At 46.3% G+C, this 16912-nt stretch overlaps 2 protein-coding genes across 2 annotated transcripts; one reads left to right on the top strand and one right to left on the bottom strand.

The window, feature by feature from the left end:
- Positions 1-2729: 2729 nt before the first annotated feature.
- On the top strand, positions 2730-8998 carry k2c8 (Keratin, type II cytoskeletal 8). Its single transcript, NM_001140215.1, is given in 9 exon segments — positions 2730-3237; positions 5168-5376; positions 6085-6145; positions 6236-6331; positions 7003-7167; positions 7340-7465; positions 7629-7849; positions 7968-8011; positions 8171-8998. Coding segments are annotated over 9 exon segments (1608 nt in total). The 5' UTR covers positions 2730-2817; the 3' UTR covers positions 8437-8998.
- Positions 8999-14980: 5982 nt separating this feature from the next.
- On the bottom strand, positions 14981-15841 carry LOC106572766 (intermediate filament protein ON3). The gene is given in 2 exon segments (XM_014147234.2): positions 14981-15578; positions 15580-15841. Coding segments are annotated over 2 exon segments (246 nt in total). The 5' UTR covers positions 15787-15841; the 3' UTR covers positions 14981-15539.
- Positions 15842-16912: the final 1071 nt, after the last annotated feature.

Genomic DNA, 16912 nt, shown 5'->3' with positions numbered 1-16912 from the left:
TTTAAAAAAACATTGCTGATATGGCTGACTTACTTAAACAAATGTGATTTTTACTGACTATTGAGATGTACAAACTATGACATAAGGGGAGGACGAGCGGTTAAGAGGCAATCCGTAATATCCAATAAGACTTAATGAGCGAGCTAGGACGGACATAGTCAATATAACTATTTGTTCAGCACTTTTGAAATGTACAGAGACAGAATTTCAGAACATGGGCCTTTCTTACAGTATTCTCCCTGTACCCCAAGTCAGAACCGTAGGATAAATAAAGGGGGCATATAAGCAGACAATGAAAGCTCTAACAATATTCGATGATGACCTTTCTCTAAAACAGGCTAGAGGCTACATGACCACCACCAAGTCAGAACAGTAGACTAAATTATGAGGGGAAAAGGGACCAAATTATTAAGGTGAGGCACATGGGCTACTAACAGCTTACTACACAACATACAGTTAGTATTACTTTCTTAGCTACAGTATACATATCTCCCTGGCATATTACATAATTTATGCAGCAGCATATAAGACATTTTTGGACTCACCTTGTTGTGCTGTGCTCACTTGAACAGGAAGGTGGCGCGGCGGTCCTTTTTTGGGCAAATTTTGTCATCAACTTTGTCATCAGCCTGTCATTCTTTGGATTTATGGTGCTTTCAAAACAACTGGGAACTCTGAAAAAAACAAGGTTGAATCATGACGCTAGTGATCTACAGGTCAGAGCTCTAGAAAGAAGTCCGGTTTCCTGACTTGGAATTTCAAGTTGGAATACCGTTCAATAAAAAAAATTCCCAGTCAGAGCTTGTTTCTTTCAGAGTTCACAGTTGTCTTGAACTCAATGAAGTCTGAGATTTCCCAGTTCCGAGTTTCCAGTTGTTTTGAACACAGCAGAAGTCATGCTGGATTGACAGCACGGCCAATGTTGAATGTTTACACTTGGACCACACATCCACTCCACTGAATAGCAGGATATTGATTGCTTTGCAATGCTTGCAATTAGACACTAATTTCTTCCAAATCACTCACTGTTGAATTTGCGATTTCCAACTTGTTGTGTAATGTTTATGTCCAATGGTCGATGAGCACCGATATGTTTTATCTATAGTTTTTCTTCATAATTTCTCTTCATATGATCAAGGATTAAAAAGGATTTGCCAGTAAATTGTTGACTTGATTCATGTTGATGACTGCTAGCTAAGATTTTGAAAGTATGATGTTGACAAGATCAGTCCAATCATATAACGTGATTTGACATCATTTTATCTGTGGCCAATGACCTTGAGCCTTCTTGGATGGGCATTCTAATGTAACTCTATGGCAGCACCAAAGGGGCTTGAATTTTCTAGCTCTACCCTTAGACTTGGAGCTGACTAGTGTCCTCATGAGTGACAGAACACTGAGCCAATCACGGTGCAACTAGAGAACATTATCAACCCCTACGCTCCGTATTTTCGGCTGGCTGACCCACCCCCACAGAAAGCACTGAGCTAGGCTGAAACACCTGCATTTTGGAGCTGCCTTACTCAAGAAAGCAAAAAAAGTGACCATGTTTGTATACTGTACGACTCAATGATACCATTTTTGTACATTGTTTGCAAACTGATATGCGACACATATTAATACCAACATAACATGCAAAACAGGCAACCCCCCCCAAAATATATATATTTTATTTTTATTTATTGCTAAACAGGTGGTGCTCAAAACAGGTGAATGACGGGTCGCCCCCGTGGGTAATCAAGATTACAAGCACAACGGCACTGCTGTATATCTGATTGGTGTTATCTGGTAGGACAAAGGTATATTTTCTTGCAACTTTAAGGAGTCTTCAGTAGATCACAATCCAGTAAACCATCATCACCTTATAACCATGATATTCTAACATGGGCTTCTGTAACATGCTGTGAGACATAGAGGAATGCATGCAGCCTCAGGCCTTACTCCAAACCACAACAACAAGACCCATTGGGTGAATAGCTTGAACACCTAGCTGGTTGGTGTAGTTGTCCCTGTTTCTAGAAATAACTGGTTGTGCTGCGAGATAACATTGGCTGATTGAGAGCATGATGGTTAAAAAAAATGATTATTTAACTAAAAGTGTAAAGCGTCTATGAGGTCAGTTATATAAAAAAAGTTGTCTGTGATATCAGGACAAGCCTACTGGCAGCATTCATTCATTAAAACACTGAGTATCCCAGGCTCATTATGTTTATGGTAGGCAAGGCATCCTGTTTCACACCTTCAGTACAGTATCTAACTGGACCTGTCTGCAATCAGGTACTGAATTAAAGAGCAGCGCAGTGAGCAAGAGTTCTGCTTTGCACCTGACCTATATTCCATGAGGTTTACTGGCAAGCTTCTAATCCCTTGTCGTGTAACACATTTGACTATGTAAAGCTATGTAGAGAAGTGATCCTGTTCAACTACATGACAGTTTGTATAACCAGCTGTTATCATATTTCACCTCAGGCTTTAACACTCTAACAGGTCCACTCCAACAGGTCCCTTATGCCCTACCCCCACCATGTTGTTCCTAACAGGGTCCAAATGCCAGGTAATAATTTGGTCAGCTTGTGTTAGAAACTAAAAGTATTCTGTTACACTGTACTACTCCTCCCTCTTCTCCCTTCACCCAGAGGCTTGCCCAATGAGAGTTAGCCCTTTGGCCCCTCCCACCGGGAAGGCTCTTAAAACCAGTGCTGTAACTCATTCTCTGTCTATCCACTCGGGTTTCCCCAGCACTCCAGACAAGCCCGCCTGCCACTCTATCTCCCCCCTCAGTGTCCTTCACTCACCAACCGCTCAAGACCAGCCAGCATGTCGGTCAGGAAAACTACCAGCTACACCGTCAAGTCCTCTTCCTCTGGGGCAGCCCCTCGCAGCTTCAGCAGCATGTCCTACTCTGGACCCAGCCAGGGGGCCACTCGCCAAAGCTACAGCGCCCGTAGCTCCTATGGAGGGGCCAACAGGGGCATGGGAGGTGGGTTCGGGGCCGGTGGTGGAGGCGGCAGTTACATCTCTAGCTCTTCTGCCTATGGAGGTGGCATGGGCCTGGGGATGGGGATGGGGATGGGTATGGGTGGTGGCGTTCATGCCCCCATCACCGCTGTCCAAGTGAACAAGAGCCTGCTAGCCCCCCTCAATCTGGAGATCGACCCCAACATCCAGATCGTCCGCACCAATGAGAAAGAACAGATCAAAGGCCTCAACAACCGCTTCGCCTCCTTCATTGATAAGGTCAGTCCTGGTAAACTGTCCCTGTCCATCTGTCTGTCTGTATTTCTATCGGTGTCTATCAATATCTGTGACAATGAACTTTGCCATGAGCTTAAACTGCTATAAAACTTTAGACTTTGAATGAAAAAGGGAAGTACAGAGTACAGACAATCTGTGGGATTTTATGAATCTATCTCTATTCGCTATTACAATGCTGAGGTGTCTGTTGTGTAATGAATGTGGAACAATGGAGAAGATCTATAGAAAAGTCCACTTTGTGAAATGCTGGTATACGCCATGGGAGATCTGTTACAGTGTGTTAGGTTGAATACACGCACAAGCAAACTCATCAGCTTGGAAAAGGGAAGAAAATCTAGACTTGTCTAAGACTGAAAGTGGTCAAGCAAACTGCTTGTGCTAGTTTTCTCTGGGGTCTCAAGAATTCACATCTAATGGTTTTTCAGTAATTGTCCTTTTATAATGATGAAAACAGAAGTGCAGCAGGGTGGGGTGGGGTAGAGAGTTTCTACAGAAGGGTATGTCTGTCTCTGGTTAGAGTAGCTAGTGATCTGGTTTACCTTGGGAATGGCTGCCTGCCCCACCCCTGCGGAGGGGTGTGGCCCGCCCCTGCGGAGGGGTGTGGCCCTGCCCCTGTGGGAGGGTGTGGCCCTGCCCCTGTGGGAGGGTGTGGCCCTGCCCCTGCGGAGGGGTGTGGCCCTGCCCCTGTGGGAGGGTGTGGCCCTGCCCCTGCGGAGGGGTGTGGCCCTGCCCCTGTGGGAGGGTGTGGCCCTGCCCCTGCGGAGGGGTGTGCTGGACACTCCAAAAAAGGTCATACTCCTGGAACACAGACAGGGCCATTTTGTCATCACCATCATTGTTACGTTTAGATACTTTTTATATTCTTAACAAGTCTTTGAACAATGGAATGAAATTAATTGAAAGGGTAGTCTATACAAAAACATGGAGGGCAACATCGGAACACGGTCAAACATCAATACATAACATTTAAAAGTGATAGCAATGTTTCATATTGCTTTAGTATAATTGATGCCTGGGGGTGTTTTCTTAATAGCTTCTCTACTGACCTATCTGTCCCACATGCCTAGCCTGCTCCACTGGGTTAATATTTAAAAAGGGCAACTGGTTTCATGTTCTGGCTAACACCAGTGGATTGGTTACATAACAAAGAACAAAACTAATCAGAAAGGGATTTTACCACTGCATGTTTCTAAAGGGAATAGATAATAGTTTGCAGATGGCCCCTCCTTTTTAATCTTGTGATAACAATTCCCTTTCCTACTTATTTCTAAGTATTGACTCTAATCTAATTGCAGTTGAGGCAGCCATTTTATGATAATTCCTGAGGCTCAGTCAGGAGCAATGTCCACTGACAGCCATCTATTTATTTTATCCCCCTATTATAGATTAACCAACATGCTCTCCCCCTCCCCCATTACACCTACCTGTATACTGCAGTTAAATATTTACCTTCTAGTTGGTTGGATTGGGCCCCGTCTAGCTTTGTCACGTTCCTCTCAATTCTCTCTCAGGCGGGCGGTCGCCCCACCTCCCGACCGCGCCCTTTTAAAACAGGAAAAACATGGAGGAGGTCTAAATAACTCTATACCCAGCTCTTTCCATCTCCCCCCTCTGCCTCCTGTCAGGATGCACATCATAGCTTCCTTGGATAAATTGCTTGCTAGGTCTATCCTCAAAACAGCCGTCCCCACAAGCTCCATTGGAGGATTAGAACGTTCACATGAGGATGACATGAGGATAGTCATGGATGAGTCATGTTAACCCACCATCGATGTTCCTTTTATGGTGCCCTTTTATGGTAGAACAAAGAAAAGTCCAGAATTGGAACAATATATTGTGATAATGTGATAAACTGGTGATCAATGTGCTTATCAAATGAATCAACATCTACCCCCTCTTGCACAACACACAGGTACGCTTCCTGGAACAGCAGAACAAGATGCTGGAGACCAAGTGGAACCTCCTCCAGGGACAGACCACCACCCGCTCTAACATCGACGCCATGTTCGAGGCTTACATCTCCAACCTGCGCAGACAGCTGGACGGCCTGGGCAACGACAAGATGAAGCTGGAGGCGGACCTGCACAACATGCAGGGCCTGGTGGAAGACTTCAAGAACAAGTGAGTTCGCTATTCATGTCTCTGCCTTTAATTAGCAGATGTCGTCAGCCACATTTTCAGAAATGACTTTGCTTGTGCCTCTGCCTGGCCAGGTTCATAGTACCATTGGAGGGGTGCAGTAAAGGATCAGGGAAAGCCTGTTAGTAGAGGGAGTTTTTGATTTAATCAGTAACACAGGACACACCAGTATTGTGTAATCTCAGTACTATAGATGGACAACACCCAACTACAGTCCATTCTCTTCACATCGTAGGGATTACTACACTGAACTGGCATGTCCTGGAGGAAACATTAGATTTTACTTGACTGGAGGTGAAAGTCATTTAGATGACTGGATGTCTTTCAGCTTCGCTTACACAGATCGCTGCATCATGGCAACGGAACACACACCAGTGCCGCCAATCTGTCAGTCCTGACAAATGATATGAGCACATTTGCAGTCTGTGTCCTCAGGAGGAAATAGCACAAAATAAAGAAACACCTCACAATCTCCGCCCAGATTGAAGAGTGCAGAGTAGAAAATGATTCCCAGGCATAGTTGTTGTGAACGTAGCACTCATGCCCCCTAGTGTGAAAACGGTATATTAACTCTATTACTATACCATAATAATAAATAGTTACAATTATGACATTGAAATATATAAAATCGAATGTTGAATATATTCATATCTGAACTAAAGCTAACATTGCTCTCAATCTTCTCCCCAGGTATGAAGATGAGATCAACAAGCGCACCGAGTGTGAAAACGACTTTGTGCTCATCAAGAAGGTTAGCTACTTAAGATTTTATCCCATCAGTTTTTCTGGCTTTCTCTTGTTGTCATCTTGTTAACATATGGATTGTGGATGTTCCTCTCAGGATGTGGACGAGGCCTACATGAACAAGGTTGAGCTGGAGGCTAAGTTGGAGAGCCTAACAGATGAAATCAACTTCCTGAGGCAGATCTATGAGGAGGTATGGCACTGAGCTCATCACTTAGCTACTTCCTGTTTACATTACTCCATAACAGTTGAGTTCAAAATAAATACCTCAAGCCATAACCTTATATAATATACCTGACTCCATCTATCTACCTTACCTGCTAGGAAATTTTTACAACAACTATTCAGTCCTTAATTAGGAAGATATTATTGACTCTTCAGTTCTTAATTAGACACTCATTCATTATAACCAGATGTGTTGTTGGCAGCTTCCAACAACCGCCTGGATTTGTTTTTTTGCTTTTATTTATTGAGTTATGGCATATGGTGTTGTTTGTTGTATACACTGGAATGGGTCTCTCTCTCTCATGCTGGATCTGCAGTTTTACTGACATCTGTTAGGCATCTTAACTTTGAAGTCAAACTGCTGGAATCAATCTGGTTGGTTTTTCATCTCTGAGGTAGGCTGAAAGTCTTGTCTGTAATAGGCCAAGTGTTTTATGGTCTCTCTATCTCTCCTTCTCTCTCTCTCAATCTCTCTCTCCTCTCTCTCTCCTTCTCTCTCTCTCAATCTCTCTCTCCTCTCTCTCTCCTTCTCTCTCTCAATCTCTCTCTCCTCTCTCTCTCCTTCTCTCTCTCTCAATCTCTCCTCTCTCTCTCCTTCTCTCTCTCTCTCCTTCTCTCTCTCTCCTTCTCTCTCTCCAGGAGCTGCGTGAGCTGCAGGGACAGATCAAGGACACCTCAGTGGTGGTTGAGATGGACAACAGCCGTAACCTGGACATGGACTCCATCGTGGCTGAAGTGCGTGCCCAGTATGAGGACATCGCCAACAAGAGCCGGGCCGAGGCTGAGACGTGGTACAAGAGCAAGGTATAGTAATGGGTTCCTCTATAGTAGCTAAACATGTTTTCTCCCTTTGGCCGCTATGTTCAGGGCTGCTAATAGCCTTTCAGTACACTGAAAAAGTTGATGTAAAGTCACGTGTTTTCCACACCGACCACCGACTAACGAACCCTCTGCTTTCTTCCTGTTGGATGTTTAGTATGAGGAAATGCAGACATCTGCCACCAGATATGGAGATGACCTGAGATCCACCAAGACAGAGATCGCTGATCTGAACCGCATGATCCAGAGACTGCAGTCTGAGATCGACTCCGTCAAGGGACAGGTACACAACCAAGACTCTCAGTGCTAATAAAGTACCATCTTAAGTGTTAGATTTGTGACATGTAGACTCACGTGATGTTGACAGAATATACTATTTTCCAAAGGCATTAACAATTTGATTATGAGCAGAAATGATGACATGCCGTGTCTTCGTCTTGTGTTAGCGTGCAAACCTGGAGAACCAGATCGCCGAGGCTGAGGAGCGCGGGGAGATGGCGGTGAAGGACGCCAAGCTCCGCATCAGGGACCTGGAGGATGCCCTCCAGAGAGCCAAGCAGGACATGGCCCGGCAGATCAGAGAATACCAGGAGCTGATGAACGTCAAACTGGCCCTGGACATTGAGATCGCCACCTACAGGAAGCTGCTGGAGGGAGAGGAGGACAGGTGAGATATTGACTGAAAATAGTACACGTCAGCTTGAAAGTACAGTATTATATAGCAATGGAAATACTGTACATTACCAGAAACTAACATTTTCAATTGGTCTTATTTTCACAACCAGGATAGCAACTGGTATCCAGTCCATCAACATCTCCAAACAGAGCTGTAAGTACATGCCTTCCTCACACCATTTAGCAGACACTTTTGTCAAAATAAAACCCAGTGTTTTTCCCCTTCTGTTTTGTGGTGCATTTAAAACATCCATGATATTCATGTTTAGCCAACCTGTATTTACCAGTTGTCTCTCTCTGTGTCACCTTACAGCAAGCTACAGCTCCTTCCCTATGGAGAGTGCTAACAGCACCTACAGCAGTGGCTACTCCAGTGGTTTCGGCGGTGGATATGGCGGTGGATACGGCAGTGGATACGGCGGTGGATACAGTGGCAGCAACTACAGCTCCGGTAGCGGCTACGGTGGCGGCAGCACCTCCAACGTCACCACCCAGAACAAGAAGAGTGTCGTCATCAAGATGATCGAGACCAAGGATGGAAAAGTTGTCTCTGAGACCTCCGAAGTGGTTGATGATTGAGCGGCTGGATAATGCCCTTTTGTCTACCCTCTTGATCACCATTCCACTACAGTGTAACAATTAAAGTCAAAGGCAAACAATGTTACATGAGCACAAATATAAATGTGGCTGTTAAGCAATAAACAGTTTTAATCCAACCAAAGATTTTAAGGGGACCACAGAATATTTTTCTTGTTCATACTGTATGTCTTATGCCTTTTCTAATTCTGTACTAAAACTAAATGCTTGCAGGAAATTAGCAAAAAATGAAGTTGCAACTTGTAGAACATTCTGTCCAAACCTCTGCAACCCTGTTAACTGTAAAGAGGGCCATTCTCTGAGTTCAGTTGCATGAAATGGATGATAATGTGTACTGTCCATGACAAGCGTTGCTCAGAGTGGGTGTGAATGTGACAGTGCAGCACCAGTGTTCTTGGTCAACCTGTCTAAAATGTCTGCTATGCTAGATAGTAGTGCATGTCTTCCCTGTTGTGTTCTGTTGGACCCCAAAGAAGCTTCCCACTGTTGCCTGAGGTGCTGTTTTTGCTACCAAACAATTAAATGTGTTTTTACTGAAAACTTATTTTGTTGTGTGAGTTTCACGTCTTTATTCCTGCAAAATCTAAATTCTTGTAAAAGTTTCTCCCAACATGGGTTTCATACATAGTCTCAGTCGGTATGAAGTCAGTACTGAGATAATGCTGGTAAAACTGAAAAGGAAGGAGACAGAGAATCATCTGGTGGTAGAAAAGGAGAAGACACACGTTGAGGGTGATATGCACAGCACCTAAACAAACTACTTCACACCTGCACACAAGCCTTTCTTCAGCTATCATACTGTATTGCATTTCATTCCTTTCTTCGGCTTTAATACTGTATTGCATTCCTTTCCCTTGGCTGTTATACTGTATTACATTCCATTCCTTTCTTCGGCTGTTATACTGTATTGCATTCCATTCTCCAGGTGTTATACTGTATTACATGCCATTCCTTTCTTCGGCTTTAATACTGTATTGCATTCAGTCCTTTCTGCAGCTGTTATACTGTATTGCATTCATTCCTTTCTTCGGCCTTAATACTGTATTGCATTCCATTCCTTTCTTCGGCCTTAATGCTGTATTGCATTCCATTCCTTTCTTCGGCCTTAATGCTGTATTGCATTCCATTCCTTTCTTCGGCCTTAATACTGTATTGCATTCCATTCCTTTCTTCGGCTGTATACTGTATTGCATTCCATTCCTTTCTTCGGCCTTATTACTGTATTACATTCCATTCCTTTCTTCGGCTTTAATACTGTATTGCATTCCATTCCTTTCTTCAGCTGTTATACTGTATTGCATTCCATTCCTTTCTTCAGCTGTTATACTGTATTGCATTCCATTCCTTTCTTCGGCTGTTATACTGTATTGCCTTCCTTTTCCTCGGCTGTTAAACTGTATTACATTCCATTCCTTTCTTCAGCTGGTATACTGTATTGCATTCCATTCCTTTCTTCAGCTGGTATACTGTATTGCATTCCATTCCTTTCTTCAGCTGGTATACTGTATTGCATTCCATTCTTTCTTCAGCTGGTATACTGTATTGCATTCCATTTCTTTCATTGGCTGTTAGTCTGTATTGCATTCCATTCCTTTCTTCAGCTGTTATACTGTTTTGCATTCCATTCCAGCATGCTCAAGTGTTCTGGAAAGAAAGAAAGAAAGAAAGAAAGAAAGAGAGAAAGAAAGAAAGAAAGAAAGAAAGAAAGAAAGAAAGAAAGAAAGAAAGAAAGAAAGAAAGGATACAGATCTATAGTTTTTGACGTCAGATGAGTTGAGTGTTGGTTTCTTGAGGAGGGGAGCAAAAGCCATTTTGAAGTCAGAGGGTCGCAGCCATTGGTCAGGGATGAGTTGATGAGGGAAGTGAGGAATAGGAGAAGGTTTTCAGAGAGGGTCTGGAGAAGGGAGGTGGGGATAGGGTTGAGCTGGCAGGTTGCCGGGTGGCCAGACCTCACTAGTCTCAGAATGTCATCTAGAGAGAGGGGAGAAAGAGGTCAAGGCATATGGTAGTTCTGTGTGAGTGAGACCAGTGGACTCAATAGGCTGAGTGAATGAGTAGCGGATGTCGTCAACCTACTTTTCAAAATGGTTGACAAAGTTGTCCGCATAGAGGGAGGAAGGAGGGGGAGGGGGTGGAGGATTAAGGAAGGAGGTGTAACGGCTGTCGTCGCAAGAAAACCAAGATGCAGCGGAGGTTGTGGATTCATTATAAATATTTAATAAAATGAACCACTAATAACAAAACATCAAACAGCAACGAAAGCTAACAGTCCTGTCTGGTCAAAACGAACGAGACAGAAAAGAATCACCCACAAAACCCAAAGGGAAAACCTGCTCCTTATGTGTGACTCCCAATCAGCAACAACGAACTTCAGCTGTGCCTGATTGGGAGTCACACACGGCCCAAAACAAAGAAATACAAAAAACCTAGAAAAAGAACATAGAACGCCCACCCAATGTAACACCCTGGCCTAACCAAAATAAAGAACAAAAAACCCCTCTCTATGGCCAGGGCGTTACAGTACCCCCCCAAGGTGCGGACTCCGGCCGCAAAACCTGACACTGAAAGGGAGGGTCCGGGTGGGCCTTCTTACGGGCGGCGGCTCAGGTGCGGGACGTGGCCTCTGCCCCACCCTTGGCGTCGCCCTCTTAGGTGGCGCACGTGGCCGCGCCGAAGGTCTGGTGGGCGACCTTGACTTTGCCCGGCTGGCGGGCGACCCTTGTTGTGCCTGGCTGGCGGACGACCCTGGCTGCGCCCGGCTGGCGGGCGGCGATGGCTGCGCCCGGCTGGCGGGTGTCCCTGGCTGCGCCCGGCTGGCGGGCGGCGGCGGCGATGGCTGCGCCCGGCTGGCGGGACGACCCTGGCTGCGCCCGGCTGGCGGGCGGCGATGGCAGATCCGGACAGGCGGGCCACTCTGGCAGATCCGAACAGGCGGGCCACTCTGGCAGATCCGAACAGGCGGGCCACCCTGGCAGCTCCTGACAAGCGGGCCACCCTGGCAGCTCCTGACAAGCGGGCCACTCTGGAAGCTCCTGACAAGCGGGCCACTCTGGCAGCTCCTGACAAGCGGGCCACTCTGGCAGCTCCTGACAAGCGGGCCACTCTGGCAGCTCCTGACAAGCGGGCCACTCTGGCAGCTCTTGACAAGCGGGCCACTCTGGCAGCTCTTGACAAGCGGGCCACTCTGGCAGCTCCTGACAAGCGGGCCACTCTGGCAGCTCCTGACAAGCGGGCCACTCTGGCAGCTCTTGACAAGCGGGCCACTCTGGCAGCTCCTGACAAGCGGGCCACTCTGGCAGCTCCTGACAAGCGGGCCACTCTGGCAGCTCCTGACAAGCGGGCCACTCTGGCAGCTCCTGACAAGCGGGCCACTCTGGAGGCCTAGTCCTGGGAGGAGGCACAGGACGGACCAGGATGGGGAGACCCACTGGAGGCCTGGACCTAGGAGGAGGCACAGGACGGACCAGGATGGGGAGACCCACTGGAGGCCTGGTCCGAGGAGGAGGCACAGGATAAACCGGGCTGTGGGGGAGCACTGGAGTTCTGGTACGGACGCTCGACATGCTTACTCCAGGCTGAATGCCCACTTTGGCCCGGCACGGGCGGAGAGCAGGCATTGGGCGAACTGGACCCTCCCAGCGCCCTGGAGACCCAGTGCGCAACGCCGGCGCAGGATAACCAGGTGGCGAATCGCATCTCTGCATGTCTGGCAGACATATCAGTGTGGATGACGGATCACCACCTCAAGCTGAACCTCGGCAAGACGGAGCTGCTTTTCCTCCCGGAAAAGGACTGCCCGTTCCATGATCTCGCCATCACGGTTGACAACTCCATTGTGTCTTCCTCCCAGAGTGCTAAGAACCTTGGCGTGACCCTGGACAACACCCTGTCGTTCTCCACTAACATCAAGGCGGTGACCCGATCCTGTAGGTTCATGCTCTACAACATTCGCAGAGTACGACCCTGCCTCACACAGGAAGCGGCGCAGGTCCTAATCCAGGCACTTGTCATCTCCCGTCTGGATTACTGCAACTCACGGTTGGCTGGGCTCCCTGCCTGTGCCATTAAACCCCTACAACTCATCCAGAACGCCGCAGCCCGTCTGGTGTTCAACCTTCCCAAGTTCTCTCACGTCACCCCGCTCCTCCGCTCTCTCCACTGGCTTCCAGTTGAAGCTTGCATCCGCTACAAGACCATGGTGCTTGCCTACGGAGCCGTGAGGGGAACGGCACCTCCGTACCTTCAGGCTCTGATCAGTCCCTACACCCAAACGAGGGCACTGCGCTCATCCACCTCTGGCCTGCTGGCCCCCTACCTCGCAGGAAGCACAGTTCCCGCTCAGCCCAGTCAAAACTGTTCACTGCTCTGGCACCCCTATGGTGGAACAAACTCCCTCACGACGCCAGGACAGCAGAGTCAATCACCACCTTCCGGAGACACCTGAAACCCCACCTCTTTAAGGAATACCTGGGATAGGATAAAGTAATCCTTCTAACCCCCCCCCCCCCCAAAAAAAAGATTTAGATGCACTATTGTAAAGTGGTTGTTCCACTGGATATCATCCAATTTGTAAGTCGCTCTGGATAAGAGCGTCTGCTAAATGACTTAAATGTAAAATGTAAATGTAATAACCTGGACCGAGGAGGCGCACTGGAGGCCAGACGCGCTGAGCTGGCACAACCCGTCCTGGCTCGATGCCTGCTCTCGCATGGCACTTGCGGGGGCTGGCATGTAGCGCTCCGGGCTATCAACGCGTACTGGGGACACCGTGCGCTTTACCGCATAACACGGTGCCTGACCAGTACTGCGCTGCCTCCTGTAAGCACGGGGAGTTGGCTCAGGTCTACCGCCTGACTCCGCCAATCTCCCCGTGTGCCCCCCCCCCAAAAAAATTGTGGGGCTGCCTCCCGTGTCCGTTGCACTCCCTCTCTTCGTACCAGCGCCTCTCAGCTCTCGCCGCTTCGATCTCCCACTGCGGGCGGCGATAATCCCCAGCCTGAGCCCATGGTCCACCTCCATCGAGCAATTCCTCCCATCTCCAGGAATCCTGAACGATCCTCTCCATTTTTTCAACGTCCATGAGTCCCGAAAGCTCTTCTCCTTCCTCCGCTGCTTGGTCCGTTTCTTGGTGGGGGATTCTGTAACGGCTGTCGTCGCAAGAAAACCAAGATGCAGCGGAGGTTGTGGATTCATTATAAATATTTCATAAAATGAACCACTAATAACAAAACATCAAACAGCAACGAAAGCTAACAGTCCTGTCTGGTCAAAACGAACGAGACAGAAAACAATCCCCCACAAAACCTAAAGGGGAAACCTGCTCCTTATGTGTGACTCCCAATCAACAACAACGAACTTCAGCTGTGCCTGATTGGGAGTCACACATGGCCCAAAACAAAGAAATACAAAAAACCTAGAAAAAGAACATAGAACGCCCACCCAATGTAACACCCTGGCCTAACCAAAATAAAGAACAAAAATCCCCTCTCTATGGCCAGGGCGTTACAGGAGGAGAAGGTGGAAAATAGTTTATATTTGCTGATTGCCTAGGAGAGGTGAAACCACTCCCCCTCCAATACAGCCACTGATTACCAAAACAAGTCACAAATTGCCCTGCCCCTTAATCCTGGTTGATGTGTCAACAACTATCTGCAAATTACGAGCAGTCAGTAGTTAACACACTAAGTAGGCCGCTGGGAAAACAGGCAGCACTTAAAGTAGATGGCCCTAGCTAGCAAAAAATACAGTATTAGACCACAACAGTTAAATATATATATTTTTTTACTTATCACTCCTGGAGATATCAATGAGTTTTCTAGCTATAGAATGAAGGATGTTTTTAGACATTATTGGTCTTATTACGCCAATTATTTAATCAGTTATGGTCATGAAAAATAGACCTGTATCCTTTCTTTCTTTCTTTCTTTCTTTCTTTCTTTCTTTCTTTCTTTCTTTCTTTCTTTCTTTCTTTCTTTCTTTCTTTCTTTCTTTCTTTCTTTCTTTCTTTCTTTCTTTCTTTCTTTCTTTCCAGAACACTTGAGCATGCTGGAATGGAATGCAAAACAGTATATATTTGAACAAAGGAATGGAATGTAATACAGTATAACAGCCGAGGAAAAGGAATGCAATACAGTATTAAAGCTGAAGAAAGGAATGGAATGCAATACAGTATAACAGCCAAGGGAAAGGAACGCATTACAGTTTAACAGCTGAAGAAAGGAAAGGAATGCAATACAGTATTAAAGCCGAAGAAAGGAATGAAATGCAATACAGTATGATAGCTGAAGAAAGGCTTGTGTGCAGGTGTGAAGTAGTTTGTTTAGGTGCTGTGCATATCACCCTCAACGTGTGTCTTCTCCTTTTCTACCACCAGATGATTCTCTGTCTCCTTCCTTTTCAGTTTTACCAGCATTATCTCAGTACTGACTTCATACCGACTGAGACTATGTATGAAACCCATGTTGGGAGAAACTTTTACAAGAATTTGATTTTGCAGGAATAAAGACGTGAAACTCACACAACAAAATAAGTTTTCAGTAAAAACACATTTAATTGTTTGGTAGCAAAAACAGCACCTCAGGCAACAGTGGGAAGCTTCTTTGGGGTCCAACAGAACACAACAGGGAAGACATGCACTACTATCTAGCATAGCAGACATTTTAGACAGGTTGACCAAGAACACTGGTGCTGCACTGTCACATTCACACCCACTCTGAGCAACGCTTGTCATGGACAGTACACATTATCATCCATTTCATGCAACTGAACTCAGAGAATGGCCCTCTTTACAGTTAACAGGGTTGCAGAGGTTTCGACAGAATGTTCTACAAGTTGCAACTTCATTTTTTGCTAATTTCCTGCAAGCATTTAGTTTTAGTACAGAATAAGAAAAGGCATAAGACATACAGTATGAACAAGAAAAATATTCTGTGGTCCCCTAATCTTTGGTTGGATTAAAACTGTTTATTGCTTAAGAGCCACATTTATATTTGTGCTCATGTAACATTGTTTGCCTTTGACTTTAATTGTTACACTGTAGTGGAATGGTGATCAAGAGGGTAGACAAAAGGGCATTATCCAGCCGCTCAATCATCAACCACTTCGGAGGTCTCAGAGACAACTTTTTCCATCCTTGGTCTCGATCATCTTGATGACGACACTCTTCTTGTTCTGGGTGGTGACGTTGGAGGTGCTGCCGCCACCGTAGCCGCTACCGGAGCTGTAGTTGCTGCCACTGTATCCACCGCCGTATCCACTGCCGTATCCACCGCCATATCCACCGCCGAAACCACTGGAGTAGCCACTGCTGTAGGTGCTGTTAGCACTCTCCATAGGGAAGGAGCTGTAGCTTGCTGTAAGGTGACACAGAGAGAGACAACTGGTAAATACAGGTTGGCTAAACATGAATATCATGGATGTTTTAAATGCACCACAAAACAGAAGGGGAAAAACACTTTCACTTATATTGTATATATATCAATCAAATGTATTTATAAAGCCCTTCTTACCTCAGCTGATGTCACAAAGTGCTGTACAGAAACCCAGCCTAAAAACCCAAACAGCAAGCAATGCAGATGTAGAAGCACGGTGGCTAGGAAAAACTCCCTAGAAAGGCCAGAACCTAGGAAGAAACCTAGAGAGGAACCAGGCTATGAGGGGTGGCCAGTCCTCTTCTGGCTGTGCCGGGTGGAGATTATAACAGAACATGGCCAAGATGTTCAAATGTTCATAGATGACCAGCAGGGTCAAATAATAATAATCAAAGTGGTTGCAACAGGTCAGCACCTCAGGAGTAAATGTCAGTTGGCTTTTCATAGCCGATCATTCAGATTATCTCTACTGCTCCTGCTGTCTCTAGAGAGTTGAGAACAGCAGGTCTGGGACAGGTAGCACATCCGGTGAACAGGTCAGGGTTCCATAGCCGCAGGCAGAACAGTTGAAACTGGAGCAGCAGTACGGCCAGGTGGACTGGGGACAGCAAGGAGTCATCAAGCCAGGTAGTCCTGAGGCATGGTCCTAGGGCTGAGGTCCTCCGAGAGAGAGAAAGAAAGAGAGAAAGAGAGAAAGAAAGAGAGAGAAAGAGACAGAGAATTAGAGAGAGCATACTTAAATTCACACAGGACACCGGTTAAGACAGGAGAAATACTCCAGATATAACAGACTGACCCTAGCCCCCGACACATGAAATACTGCAGCATAAATACTGGAGGCTGAGACAAGAGGGGCCCCGGACAGGGCCAAACAGGCAGGATATAACCCCACCCACTTTGGCAAAGCATATCTATCCTTTCAAATCGCCTGTAAAGAGCATGAGCATGTTGTGTCAAGTCACAATGTCTCAGAGAGAGAGAGAGAGAGAGAAAGAGAGAGAGTGAGAGGCTAATTCATTAATCAGGGGGATTATTCATGAGCATAACAGTATGACCTTTAATAACAGACATGTTTGGATTAACCTTTA

The sequence above is a fragment of the Salmo salar genome, chromosome ssa15 (genome assembly GCF_905237065.1).
Source record: "Salmo salar chromosome ssa15, Ssal_v3.1, whole genome shotgun sequence".
Classification (NCBI taxonomy): domain Eukaryota; kingdom Metazoa; phylum Chordata; class Actinopteri; order Salmoniformes; family Salmonidae; genus Salmo; species Salmo salar.
Note: the sequence above shows the minus strand (reverse complement) of the source record. Positions and strands in the feature narration are given on the sequence as shown.